General features: G+C 40.6%; 1 protein-coding gene across 2 annotated transcripts; it reads right to left on the reverse strand.

Annotated features, from left to right (window-relative positions):
• Positions 1-6,241: 6,241 nt before the first annotated feature.
• Positions 6,242-13,469, reverse strand: AOC3 (amine oxidase copper containing 3). Of its 2 annotated transcripts, none has more exons than XM_072111796.1 (4): positions 11,813-13,469; positions 7,906-8,191; positions 7,542-7,671; positions 6,242-6,841 (listed from the first exon to the last, which is right to left on the reverse strand). In XM_072111796.1, the coding sequence occupies exons 1-4, from the start codon at positions 13,398-13,400 to the stop codon at positions 6,557-6,559; spliced, it is 2,289 nt and encodes a 762-aa protein (XP_071967897.1). In that variant the 5' UTR covers positions 13,401-13,469; the 3' UTR covers positions 6,242-6,556. The 2 variants fall into 2 exon arrangements, with proteins under 2 accessions (XP_071967897.1, XP_071967898.1); XM_072111797.1 differs by lacking the exon at positions 11,813-13,469 and adding an exon at positions 11,297-11,344.
• Positions 13,470-14,376: the final 907 nt, after the last annotated feature.

The following is a 14,376-nucleotide window of genomic DNA, read 5'->3' on the forward strand; positions in this document are numbered from 1 at the left end:
CTGCAAAGGGGTATGCGACTTTCGGAACTATGGTAAGTAACTCTGTTCACAACTTATGTATTTGTTTGACAGTTTCGGATATGTCTGCATAGCAGCTACATACACAAGACTGTGAGAAAGCCTCAACCTTCTCTCTTTTATCTTAGATGCTTTGGGACAATTTAACAAGTGGTGTCTTCTCGTATGGAAATAGGTCCCAGGAGTTACTGCTACCTCTGTACCCTACAAACAATGACCCACATTTATTAAAGGCTCTGCATCGGTATTCTGGCTGTCTATGCACATACCTATATTTTTCAGACTATAAGGCGCACCATCAATAAATGCCTGCTAGAACGTCTAGGTTTGTATATAAGGCGCACCGGACTATAAGGCGCTCCTGATTATAAGGATGAATGACCAGCAGGTGGCAGAGCAGTGCAGAGTTCATGGCAGCTGTTGTCTGTAAGTATGTTTCATATATAAGGCGCACTGGACTATAAGGCGCACTTTTGATTTCTGAGAAAATCAAAGGATTTTTTGTGCGCCTTATAGTCTAAAAAATATGGTAAATACAATGTGCAAGTATTTATGAAGCTTGTGTGCCGTACGCCGTGGGGGTATGGGGTGTGTGTTTTTGTTCGTATTCAACGTAATTGTGGCACATGCTCGTTAAAAGAAAAAAACCGAGGTTCACTCAGTTTATGCTCTTGGTCGCGCCATATTATTGAAGATTGTGCGCCTGTCTTCATAAATCCGCTGCACTCCACACAATAGTGCGAGTTGTGCAGTTTGCCTCACTATTAATAAAACTGGGCCAATGTCTCTGGTTGTGTAAACATAAATATATTTATTTTATATTCTGGAGACAGAGGGTTAAGTAAGAAATGTTCCAGCCATTGCCTCCACTCCCTTTCAATGTCTCATTTCCATTGTGTTACTCTGCCAACGCAGCATTCTGCTAGTGGTAAAGTGATAACCTCTCTCCTCCTCATCCCAAAAGTCCCCATCTGTAAACTACATGGAATGTGGACATCTGTTTTATGTCTCGCCTCCTTTACTATTGCTTGTCACATTAAAATGGTGTGCTTATTTTGTACAGGGGGTAGAGTAGAGGCATTTTCTTCAAAACAATTAGGATTGCCTACTACTATGCCAATGCAGATTTCAGCAGAGCCTGGTACTCATGGTGTTATTGTAGGGCATTATCATAGATACCAGGTTCTCTCAGACCTAGTTTGGACCCATTATAGGAAATGTGTTCAATAAAATTTCTGCAGTTTGGGAAATAGAGACGTCCTTTGAATATGGTAATCTTGTTCCTTGTAATTTGCTAATAAAGAACAACTTTATTGTCTGCTTGGCCCTGCAATTAAAACAAGTGAAAACAAGTTATCCAATATCCACAGGGGATACCTTTCTAGAGTTGGAACCCCCACAAGAATGAGAATGGGGGTCTGTTGTAGCTACAGATGAATAGCTGGTTGCACTTTTCTATGGAGCTGATAAGCAGTAGTGACCTCTATTAGTGCCATAGACAGTGAATGTTAGTGGGAGCACACATGCTATACCTGTCACTCCATTAGGTTGGGGGTACTACAGACACCCGTTATAGTGATCCATGTGGCCCTTGTGATCAGCAAGTTATAATCTATCAAGTAGCCAACATAGTTTTTAACACTGCAGGATTACAGCGTAAAAAATTGATCACACATGTGCTTAACCTTTGACCTTATCTAAATCATTTGACAGCAAGTCTCACAGATCACTGTAGTGCCAGGCACTGAAGGGGCTTAATTGTCAGTTCTACAATTGATAAAAAAAAGACACCCAAAGTTCTAAGTGGATATATATTTTTGGCTACGTGACTCTTAAAAGGAGAAAAAAATGCAGCCTATTAAACTAAAATGATGAGGATAGAGCTGGGAATCTTCATTAGGTTGGAAGTCCTCCCCTACAGATTTAACCCCTTAATTGTGCTGTGTGCCACAGGCAGAGGAGAGTAGAATACTTACCACTGCAGTGTAATTCATTCAGGCTGGATTCATCCGTCTGACATATGCTGAAATGTGTACATTTAAAAATTCACAAAAACGGATGCGTTTTGTTTCATCCATCTACGTTTATTTGATGTATACGTCACATCCGTTTCTACACTTTAAAAATGTATACGTTTTTGTTCTTTACTTCCTGCACCACAAATCAATTCCCATGTGTCCTTACCAAGATGGAGAATTTTAAGATCCAAATATGAGCATGAAAAGGGATGTGACGGAATGATGCATAGGCTTGAACACTTTCTGCATACGTCATTCATAGATATCAATGTTAAAAAAATGTATACGTTTTTCATACGTTTTCAAAAAGGACATAGAAAACGCCAGAGCCCACGTTTTTTTATCAACCAAAAAGAAAGGATTTAGGTTCACAGGACAATAAATGTACACTGTTTATGTCCATAGATATTAATAAATACGCCCATAGCACACGTTTAGATGTGTTTTTTTTCAGTCCGGCAGGTGGATGCAAAAAAACGTGATGTGAACCCAGCCTTAGATTCTGTGGCCACTATGACTGGGGCATTTTAAGAGTTAACAGCCGGATAAGTGCGCCTAACAAGTTGCTCGTGAGTAGGGAGTAGCACCAGCAGTGAGTAGGGAGTTGGGTAGTAGAGGATTTACCCCAGGATTGCACTAAATAATGCACTGCCTATTCAAGGACTAATGGAGGTGAATAGGGAACGTAGTGATGCCAAGCAGGTAAGATAATCAGCTTGTGCTGATGTAAGGGCTCGTATTCTGGGCTGGGAGAACAGTTTGTCTATGAAATAATCAACAGATGCGGGAGCGTCATCTAGACCTTTGTTTCTGTGAAATCCCAAGGCCGTTTGTCTCTCCACTACGGGTAAGGCGTTCTTTCAGTTATCCATTGACAGAATATGCAGACTTGTTATTCATATGAGGTATTTTTCTAGAAAGCAAAACAGTTTCATGAAATTATTGCAGATCAGCAGTGCACAAGGCTCACACCTCTCCGACCCTGAGGTTACCGAACCTGGGTGCCATTGCACCCCGGAAAATGAGATTATTGAACTGAATGCAAAGTTTACTGCTTTGGAATTGCAGCGCATTAAATGAACCTGTCAGCAGGAATGTCATTTTTAGCTGGTGACAGGTTCCAATAGCCTGTGCTATGCTGATTTTAAAAAACCTTTATTCTGAATGATTTCAGTAGTTTATATAAGTTTAATTTACATAACCTGGCTCCCTGCCAGCAGCTTGTGGTGAGTCCCAGGTTAGCTGCACTCTGTGTGTGCCTGTGTCAGTCTTCTCTCCTCCAAACTCATGCTCCTCCAGTAGTGATGGGACGTCCGCGAATGAGCCGGCACAAAGAACCGGCTCATTCATGTGAACAATGTGAGCCGGGTTTGCCTCAGTTAGCCGATGGCTCACTAAACTCCCCATGCCCCACCCCTAAACGATATAATTGGGTTAAAAGGGGAGTGGTGCAGGGCACTTGACTGGCCCGTGGCTCCCTATTACATATTTAATAGGGAGCCAGAAGAGCCGACTCTTCTTAGTGAACAGAGCCTAAAGAGCCAGATCACTAGGAAGAGCCGGAATTCCCATCACTACTCCCCAGTTCCTGTTATGTGCATTGAGATGGCAGGGGAGGGAGGGGGGTGGTGTGGAGGAGAGGAAGAATGCATGGAGAGACACAGGCACACACAGGCTGCAGCTACCACTCCCGGGACTCACCACACGCTGCCTGCAGGAAGCCAGGTATTGTGAATTAACTTATACATTGTACTGAAATAGTTCAGAATGCTGACAAAGACATTTCTTTAAAAATCAGCATAGCTTAGGCTATTAGAACCTGTCAACAGCTAAAAAATGTCATGAACCTGATGACAGGTTCATTTTATGGAAACCAGGGATAAAAAAAAGACTTCTTTCTGTTCTCTAATATCCTGACCTGCATTCCAGGATTTTAGGGGGAGTGGTTGAAGCATAGAATACAGTTTGTTCAGAGTCTGGGGCCATAGTGGTTTAGCAATAATCATGTGTAACATGAAAATCCTATCAGAAAGATGGAGACCATAGAAGTAGTTTGTATGAAATAGATTTGGTTCATGATTCAAAACAGGGAAGCAGCTATCTGAAACGTTGTATTCCCCACTGGTGAAATAAACACTGTTTTCAACGGAGTGCTGCATCCCTGTTTTGAATTGTGGACCATTGGGATTGTTAGTCGGAACCCTTGAAGTATGCACCCACACACGGATCTTAATCTGATTTCTCACTGTGCTGCTTTACTTTTTCGTTGTACATGATTTGGTTCATGGGTGTAGTATGTAATGAGAACTGGGGGACCATGAGTGCAGTTTGAAGACAGCTTAAATGATCCTAATAGCAACATTTGTACCTCTAAACCCGCTTAAAATATCCCTTTTAGCTTTCCCTCTTTTACGTTATAAAACCCCCTCTTTGCCTATATAAAAAAATAACCTGAGAAGTTTCACTTATTTGCGGTAACACATTAGAGGCCGGAGGGGAAGAGTTACCTACAGTATCTTTGGTTCCATAGCTACGAGAACCGTTTAAAATGAGTATTCAGCAGGGTTATGCCTTAAAGAGAACATGTCAGCATAAATTGTCCTAATGTACCACTACCAGCGTGTTGTCAAGCTGTTTACCACCTTCCAGATTGTTTTTCTTTCATGACCCAGTGTGGTGGCATCATCCAGAAAATCTACTTTGAAGTGAGATACAAGATGGTTGTTTAAAGTCAAGGAGGCGGAGATTTAAATACTGGAGTCAAGCTCTCTGCCCACAGCCACAAGAGGGCACAAGTCGCGCATGTGCCGGTTGCTCCATATATCTCTACGGCACTGATGGAGATTGCAGAATACAGTGCTTCGGTGTTTCCATCAGCGCAATAGAGATGAATGGAGAAGCTGGAGCATGTGTGACCGGATGCTCTCTTCATCTAGGGCTACAACGTTCTTGTGATCAGTAAATTGAACTTGTATGTCTCTGGAGAACCCCTTTAACTATTATTATTCACTATACTTCTCTAATACATATTCAAAAAGAACCCAGCAAATCCTGAAAGATTGCACTGACTTTGTATAGGATCTTTCTCTTGACATATCATTATTATGACAGGAATCATGTTGCTCAGGTATCAGAAATGCCAGAACCTCAATGGTGCCACAGGCCAGGGCAATGGAGCAGCACCGAAACCGTAACCAATCTCTACATAACCTGATAAATTCAAGGTTATCAATACTTACATGTTTGTCTCATTTCTCCTATTCCCAGTATATAATGTTACATTTTTCACATTTCACCCCCGTTAGATTATTTATGTTAATTTGGTGGAGTTTAGTCTTCCATGCATCTGTTAGTGGTTAAGTGCTGCCAGTTATCCATTCAGTCCCTTGTTGCTTCATCTTAGATCTGGATTGTGATGAATCATAGACTTACATAAGATGTAGCTCTGATACAGGTTTATTACATCCAGACCTGGCTAGGAATACACTTTTCGGTTTCATCTTCATGGGAATATATAACATTTATTTCTTATAAGTGATTCAAGATGTTTTCTCTATTGTTTTAATTTTCTGCTCTACATAAAACCTCATAGAAATATTTCCATATTCACATTACACTTGCAGTTAATTATTGATGTGTAATTGTGTAGATAGTTGAACAAAAATTGTTATTGCTCTATATCGGACTCCTACCCTGGAAATGTTAGGTTTATCAGATGTTGAGCAATCGGGTCTGTTGGACAGGGTAACACATGCTGAGGGTCTTATGATTTTTTACAATGAAAAGTAGATGGCTCTGCAGTGCAAATAACAATTCAATGATATGCTTCACAATTTCCATGGACTTTAGTGGAGATCGGCTCTAGATGTGTGGCAAACTCTTCATTCAGTCCGGCTAGGGGAAATGGGATTAGTGAGCCCCTATTCTTAATATAGGTGGATCGTATGGATATAAATATTAAATATGACATCACACACTTAATGGAAATTCAGTAAGGAATCCGTCTTTTACAATCTAATCCATAATTTTCAGCTAACAATGAACCCGGTGTAACAGGCTTGAGTGTACCACCAGCCCAGATTATACCAAGGGTTAAAGTGGCCTAAAACAGATTATTCCCCAGGTATACTTTGGCCTAGGCCATTTTATACCCCCCCCCTAGGAATTTTATAATCCTATCAATAAAAGTGTGATATACGCAAGAGTTATTTTTTCAACATTTTATTTGTGATCTAGCTCTGTCAAGTTAAAGGACATCTACTGGTGAAATCTCAAATGTTTATTACATTGTAAATAATAAGATGAAAACAAAATAAAACAGATGTATAGCTCGAAACACTTATTTCATTTACTGGCTGCATTAATATGTTTTCATGGATGATTCCCAAGATGGATCATCATGACACAATGTTCAAATACATTGTGATAGAAACTTGTAGATTATAAATGTAGATTATAAAACTGTACTTATACAGAATATACATGTACTAGAGCATTACAGATAATAATTATGGCTATTGTTATAAATTCACCAGATTTTTAAAACCTTTATAAGTAAAAGGTGGCATCTTGGGGGCGCAGGATGCAGTTTCAGGTAAGCAGGCAATAGGGTTAGATTCACAAGACTCATAGTTTTGTTTACTATGGAAAAACACTCCATCTGGTGAATTCACAGAAGGATCTATGTCAAAATAGTTATAAGGCCTGAGAAAAAAACCCACAGCATTGCCTGTGGTGGCTGTGTTTGGAAGGTCCTCAGAGTGGGGAATGTGAAGGAACCCAACAGTGATCCAGGCTACCAGGTCCTGAAGGAACAGAGAAGAACAGGTTGGACAAATAAGTGCCATCAACTAAATCTAGAAATCCCCTTTAAAAGGTACCAATTATCAGAATTTCTCATTATTACCCAATAGGTTTTATAGCCTTTTGAATACTAATTTCAAATCTATTTTTTTAACAATTTTGACTGGTTGCACTCACTTTCAAAAGTATATAAATGTATGTCTAGCTTTCTGCCAGAAAACTGCATCACTCATAGGGGCGTCCAAGTCACTATGTCATCATCATTATCTTCTCACAACTCTCACAGCACGAGCAGCTCTATCCCCTCCCTTTTGCTGACATGAGCTAACCGTTTGCTGCAAGCAAGTCTCTGTCAGCTCACGTCGGCAGGAGGGTGGGCAGAGGAGGAGAGAAGAAAAAGAGGAGGGAGATCTGTGAGGAGATAATGATGATGACACAGGGACTTGGATGCCCCATGACTTGATGCAGTTTACTGACAGGGAGTCAGGTATATTTTTATATACTTTTGAAAGTAAGTGGAATAATTATGTTAATTATAAAAGCAGATTGGAAAATACTATTAAAAAGGCTATGGGAAAATGTAATTACATGAAAATGTTAAATTCTGATGAAAGGTTCCCTTTAAGATATCCTATATGCCATCTAATACTATATATTATATTGGATAATATACAAAAATATTTTCCATGTTTATTTTCTTACCTGGTTTTGTATATCCTCATTGTTTATAAAGTCAGAGAATGTCACAGTGGGATTCCAGGGATCATTTTGATTATAGATGGAGCTACTTTCACCCTCTTCATCCTTTCGTTTGGTCACTGATAATTTGTACCTTAAAACAGAAAAGACATCACATGGCTAAGAAGTCTCAAAGCCATAAATTATTAACAGTATTTTCCAGTAGGTGGATTATGACATCTATGGTAATCTCATTTAATAAAAATGTTATGCTAATTATTATTTTAGGAAATTCTTCTATGGAAAGGCCTGTGTTGCTCTACAACTCCTTTCATTATTTCTTTCTATGAGATCCCTTCCCATCATAACAAAACCCAATTTTTCTCACCTGGCCCATCCCATTGCTTTCTCAACTGGACTTTCTTCTGGTAAATAGTCTCCAGCAAAGCTGACTATTTGGACTCTGTAGGAACGCGGATGACCCCATTTGTTGGTTGCATTACTTGAGAAGTGGATATAACGGGGCACCTTGGAATGTAGTTCAAATGCTGCTTGGTTCTCTGTCTCCAGAACACTTCGGACCACCTTTGGTCTTTGTATCTTGGCCTCTGGTTCCCATGGTATGTTAAAAGGATCGAACTTCATATCTTGAGTCATAATTGAATTGTGAATTCCTATTTAGACAATAAAATTAATGTAATGCTGCACAAAATAAAAACTTACCAGTTTCCCTTAAAAGCCAAGGTTCCCACCAGCAGGACAGTCTTTGACCACACTAGTGGTTAGTTTCAGTTCCAAACAGTAGTCTCCATTATGGCCACAGTGGGCCCAGGAGCAAGATGGATGATGTCTCTCCTAAACAACATGTTATTGCACCTTTAAACAGTGGTCATGGCATCTCCAGCACTCCCGGCCCACCTTGGAGAGCAAATGCACGATACAGGGAATGAGGAGTAGGAGAAGGATGTGCCCTTGAAGGAGGTTTTCCTTTATGGAACTATTATGGCAAATCCACGGGCATGCCGTTAGTCTCCAATACTTGGTTAGACTCACATCTATCTTTAGAATGGGGTTCCCTTGACACTAGTCTCCCATTCACACGTTCTGGTTAAGTTACACTTTGAAACACAAATTATTTGGAACAGACAGGGGCTTGTCCCGATCGCATATGCAAAACATGTGGTACTGGGATATTCCCCCGTCCTCTGCCAACTGAATTGTGTTCTTAAAAGGATTTCAACCAGAACATGTGAATGCAACCTGAATGCATTTATACAGATTTCTCCTTTTACCTCCAAGTCAGTCCCTGTAGATTTGTCAAACCAATATCCTAGTTAATAATTATTTCATATAATAATACTACTTTAAGCTTTAATTGACAGTATTTGTGAACTCATCCATCAACTTATAAAAAATTCTAGGCAAGTTTTATGTACCCTGTTGGGGAATTCTTATAAAAGGGAGTCTACACCAGCTTCTTATACACCTGACAAGTTAAATAGCATTGTGTAGGATGCTTTATAAACTTTCCAGACATACATTTTTCTGTTTCTCAGGAACCTGTAATTTTAGAGAAACCTCAGTTCTTATGTTAATGCAGATAAGATTCTGGGTGCACCAGGGGCAGGGATTTGCTGGTGCATCTGTTTTCGGCATGTGTCACATTACACAATGATCGACATCCTCTGTAGAAAGGAGACAGAAGTAAATTTGTGGACCAGCAGATCTGGCTACTTCCCTGATGAACTAAAAATAATCTAAAAACTGAATTCTATCTAAAGTGTGATATAGACTCACCGGCCACTTTATTAGGTACACCTGTCCAACTGCTGGTTAACACTTAATTTCTAATCAGCCAATCACATGGCGGCAACTCAGTGCATTTAGGCATGTAGATATGGTCAAGACAATCTCCTGCAGTTCAAACCGAGCATCAGTATGGGGAAGAAAGGTGATTTGAGTGCCTTTGGACGTGGCATGGTTGTTGGTGCCAGAAGGGCTGGTCTGAGTATTTCAGAAACTGCTGATCTACTGGGATTTTCACGCACAACCATCTCTAGGGTTTACAGAGAATGGTCCGAAAAAGAAAAAACATCCAGTGAGCGGCAGTTCTGTGGGCGGAAATGCCTTTTTGATGCCAGAGGTCAGAGGAGAATGGGCAGACTGGTTCGAGCTGATAGAAAGGCAACAGTGACTCAAATCGCCACCCGTTACAACCAAGGTAGGCAGAAGAGCATCTCTGAACGCACAGTACGTCGAACTTTGAGGAAGATGGGCTACAGCAGCAGAAGACCACACCGGGTGCCACTCCTTTCAGCTAAGAACAGGAAACTGAGGCTACAATTTGCACAAGCTCATCGAAATTGGACAGTAGAAGATTGGAAAAACGTTGCCTGGTCTGATGAGTCTCGATTTCTGCTGCAACATTCGGATGGTAGGGTCAGAATTTGGCGTCAACAACATGAAAGCATGGATCCATCCTGCCTTGTATCAACGGTTCAGGCTGGTGGTGGTGGTGTCATGGTGTGGGGAATATTTTCTTGGCACTCTTTGGGCCCCTTGGTACCAATTGAGCATCGGTGCAATGCCACAGCCTACCTGAGTATTGTTGCTGACCATGTCCATCCCTTTATGAGCACAATGTACTCTGTAACATCTGATGGCTACTTTCAGCAGGATAATGCGCCATGTCTTAAAGCTGGAATCATCTCAGACTGGTTTCTTGAACATGACAATGAGTTCACTGTACTCAAATGGCCTCCACAGTCACCAGATCTCAATCCAATAGAGCATCTTTGGGATGTGGTGGAACGGGAGATTCGCATCATGGATGTGCAGCCGACAAATCTGCGGCAAATGTGTGATGCCATCATGTCAATATGGACCAAAATCTCTGAGGAATGCTTCCAGCACCTTGTTGAATCTATGCCACGAAGAATTGAGGCAGTTCTGAAGGCAAAAGGGGGTCCAACCTGTTACTAGCATGGTCTACCTAATAAAGTGGCCGGTGAGTGTACCTGGAAAGCTTATAAAGTGCCCTATACAATACTGTAAAATGTGGGGGGATTTTGGAGTTGGATAATTTTTTATTTAAGAGGTTATACAGAGCATTTCTTACTATGCATTAAACCTACTACCCATTGAATTGAATAAAATGGACACTATATATAGACAGACAGGGGTTTTCCCATTTTAGTAAGTAAATGTTATTGTTTATATTATAAAAAACATATACAATTTTCCAATATATTTTCTGTATCAATTCCTCACAGTTTACTTAATCTTATCTTGCTGTCTTGTTTCTGTCCACTGAGAGTAAACATAGAAGCTTTCTATAGAATGACAGCAAGCAGAGATCTAGGAAACCGTGTGGAATTGATACAGATAATATATTGGAAAATTGTATAACCTTTTATAATACAAACAATAACATTTCCTTGCTTAAATGGGAATACCCCTTTAAGAGCACCAAACTTACAGATGACCCCTAGTTACTGTCCCCTGTGACCCCTGGTGAAGCTCTCTGAATGCTTTACTTTAGTCCCAGGCTACAATGATCAGCTGTAAGGTGTTTGTAATTAAGTTATATTGATAATCCTTGTTCCCATGACCATGTCCAAAATGTAGAAAATTCAATTGTCACAGGGACAATCATAAAATATGCCTGTTCTGAATTACATACAAATTAAACTTAAAGCGGTTATCCGAGACTTATTAAAAAAACAAAAGGTGGCTGAGAGGGGCCGCTTAAAAAAACAAAGATATAAAGATGTACTTACTTCCCATTGCCCTCCGGGTGTCCGGCACTGCGGGTCGCTCCAGTCCGTGCGCCATGTAAACAAACATAGCCGAGGGAGCAGCGCTGGATTCAGCTTCGTGGCCAGCCACGCCCACCTGTCCCAATTCACAGCATTGCATATGCGAGACGGATGGGTGTCAGGTCCATCTGGAAGCTCAATCCAGCGTTGCTTCTGCAGCCATGTGTGTTTACTTTGAACGTGGGACACCCAGAGAGCGCCGGGGGCCACCTTTTGTTTTTTTAATAAGTATCGGTAAGCCCCTTTAAAAACAAACCTGGGGACTGCCTGTAATACATAATTTGCAGTGTATTGAGGAGCGTCAGGGAAACTGAGCACTTACTACTAAGTTTCCTCACAGACACCAGCATGGGGATATTTTGCAATTTTTCATCAATGGACAATTCTAATCCCACCACATTCCATGTCATATGAGCCTGCTATGTGTTCCCCTTCTATAAATGTATAGAATTTGAACCCTTAATATACATGTCTTACCTCCAACATCCAAATCCACTTTGTAATTGATAAAATGTGTATGAAGAGTTCCCAATGTATGTTCACCAACCCTTGACCCATACTCTTTTCCATCAGCAAAGTAGAATGAAGAGCTGATATATCCCGTGGCATGGATTTTGGCTTCAATAACTCCATTTTGATAGAAGATAAAATCCCAAACATAATCATAATTAATAAGAGTCGAAACTGTTCTGACAATTAAAACAGTACTGGCAAGTCCTCCATAATACATGGAGTGCATATTGGAATAGTGACGTCGAAGGGGTACACCCAGGTTTTGCTCAAAAATGCATATGGCATTCTTAGTTGTTTCAGGTGTTTCAGATTCCAATAGATGACTAGCATCAATATAAGTGGCAAGATAAGGGCAGTCAACACCCATCACTAATTCAAATGAGAATCTTCCAATGCCAAAGCTACCATCCATGTATCTGGTAATCATCCCTCCAGGTGCATTAGATCCATAAAGTGCAATGGCTTCCTGAGTACTAATTTCATAGGCAATGCGTTCGTTGTTAAATCGAATATCGAAAAGACGCAGACCAGAGTTTGCATTCATGCCATAGGTAAAGCTCCATGATTGAAAAGTAACTTGGTTCTTCTGAACTGTGTACCGATTACCCCCTGGGTTGAACTGCAGTGGTGCTCCAGGTTGAGGAGTGACCTTTGGATTCATAGAACCAATATCATTATCTGCTGTAACTTTTTGGATTTCTATAACTTCAACTTCCCCTGCATTGAATTGCTTCTCCAGCTCAGCCATATTTGAGAAGTAAGCGCCATTATAGAAAACTTTGGTTACTTTCCATTTTGAGACATCCAGACTTTTGTGATCCAGAAGTAGCTCCAGTCCAACTGGTTGGACAGCAAAACAGCTTTCTAGCATTTTTAAGAACAAGACGAACCAAGTGCTTCGATCCCCAGATTGGAAGCCTCTTGGCACCGTGGTAAGAGCAGCAAAATTGGATCCATCGTACCCAAGAGCTTTTAAGAACTGTGGTGCCGTAGAAAATTCCTTTTGGTAAACTAAATCATAAGCATCAACATACTCTTTGCCAATCACAGGCCTGCGGTGGTAAGGGAGTTTTTCGTTAAATTTTTCCAATGTAATGTCACGGTGGTATGATGGATTGGGGAAAGGACCTACCACGTATTCTGTAATATTAGGTTCCTCTTGATCTCCAAAGAAGACAACAGCAAGAGCTTCTCGTTTAGGTTTTTCTCCTCCTCGATCTAAGTAATCTACGACCTGTTGTTTCGGTGGGTATTTGACATCAACATAGTAAATACAATTTTCTGTAGGTTTCGCATCAGCCGCACTGACCAATTTTGTGTCAAGATTTTTTTTCAGGTAGTCAACAGTTGCGGAGAATTCTTCTGGTGTCAGGTCAGCAAATACGGAGCCTTTATCACTTTGTTGTGCCATATTGGATTTAAGATTTCCATGCTTCGGCTGAGAAGAACAGCTTTCTGGAGACTTTCCTGTTCCCGATAGTAAAACACAAACCAATGCCAAGATAGTTACCAATGCCACAGCCAAGAGTGTGAGCACAGCCTTCAGGTTCATGATTGCGAGGAAAGAATATGTGCTAAGATGGAAGCAAGAATACACACAGAATGAGTTTTCTAAAATATAGCCACGATTGTGTAACTTATGACAATGGGGGAGGAGAAGTCTGAAAATAGCTGAAAATCATACAGAAGTGGGCTTTGTTCCCAGTTTCTAGAGGATAACATGGATGCTTTTAATTGAAAGCATTCCTGGAAACTATTTGGCAAAGGAAGGAATAGAAATACAGAAAAAAGAATAAGTCCACCTGGTCCATCTAGTCTGATTTTTCTATTGCCTTTGTATTCTTTTCTTAGGAGAATAGTATATATGTGTATCCCAGACATGTGTATATACATTCTGGAACTATATCCACGGGGTAGTCTGTTCTGAGCATCTACTACTCTTCCAAGTAAAATAATATACCGTATAGAGGCAGTCCCCGAGTTACGTACAAGATAGGTTCCATAGGTTTGTTCTTAAGTTGAATTTGTATGTAAGTCGAAACTGCATATTTTATAATGGTAGACAAAAAATTTTTTTTGCCCCAGTGACTATTGTAGTTTCACATGTTTTTGCTGAAATTGGAACAAGGATTATCAATAAAGCTTCATTACAGACTTCATACAGCTGATCATTGCAGTCTGGGACTATAGTAAAGCATCCAGAGCGCTTCACCAGAGGTCAGAGGGGTCTGTCTTTAACTAGGGGGTCGTCTGTAAGTCGGGTGTCCTAAAGTAGGGGACCTGCCTATATATATATAGGCAGAGTCACCCAACACGGTACCAACTCAGATAGATAAGTATTAGTAGCTTTACTCTTATGATGAGTAACAATCTCCTAAAAAAATGCTAATGGCAGCTAGGGATTTAAGCCGCCAGTTATCATAAATCTAAGAAGAGGCAATTGTAGTCGCAAAACAGTCAATCACGGAAAGTTAGTTGCTTTATGGCGACGTGCACCTCCCGGAGAATCAAGCAGAGACAGGCGGGAG

This window comes from Engystomops pustulosus, chromosome 6 (assembly GCF_040894005.1).
Source record: "Engystomops pustulosus chromosome 6, aEngPut4.maternal, whole genome shotgun sequence".
In the NCBI taxonomy this organism is placed as follows: domain Eukaryota; kingdom Metazoa; phylum Chordata; class Amphibia; order Anura; family Leptodactylidae; genus Engystomops; species Engystomops pustulosus.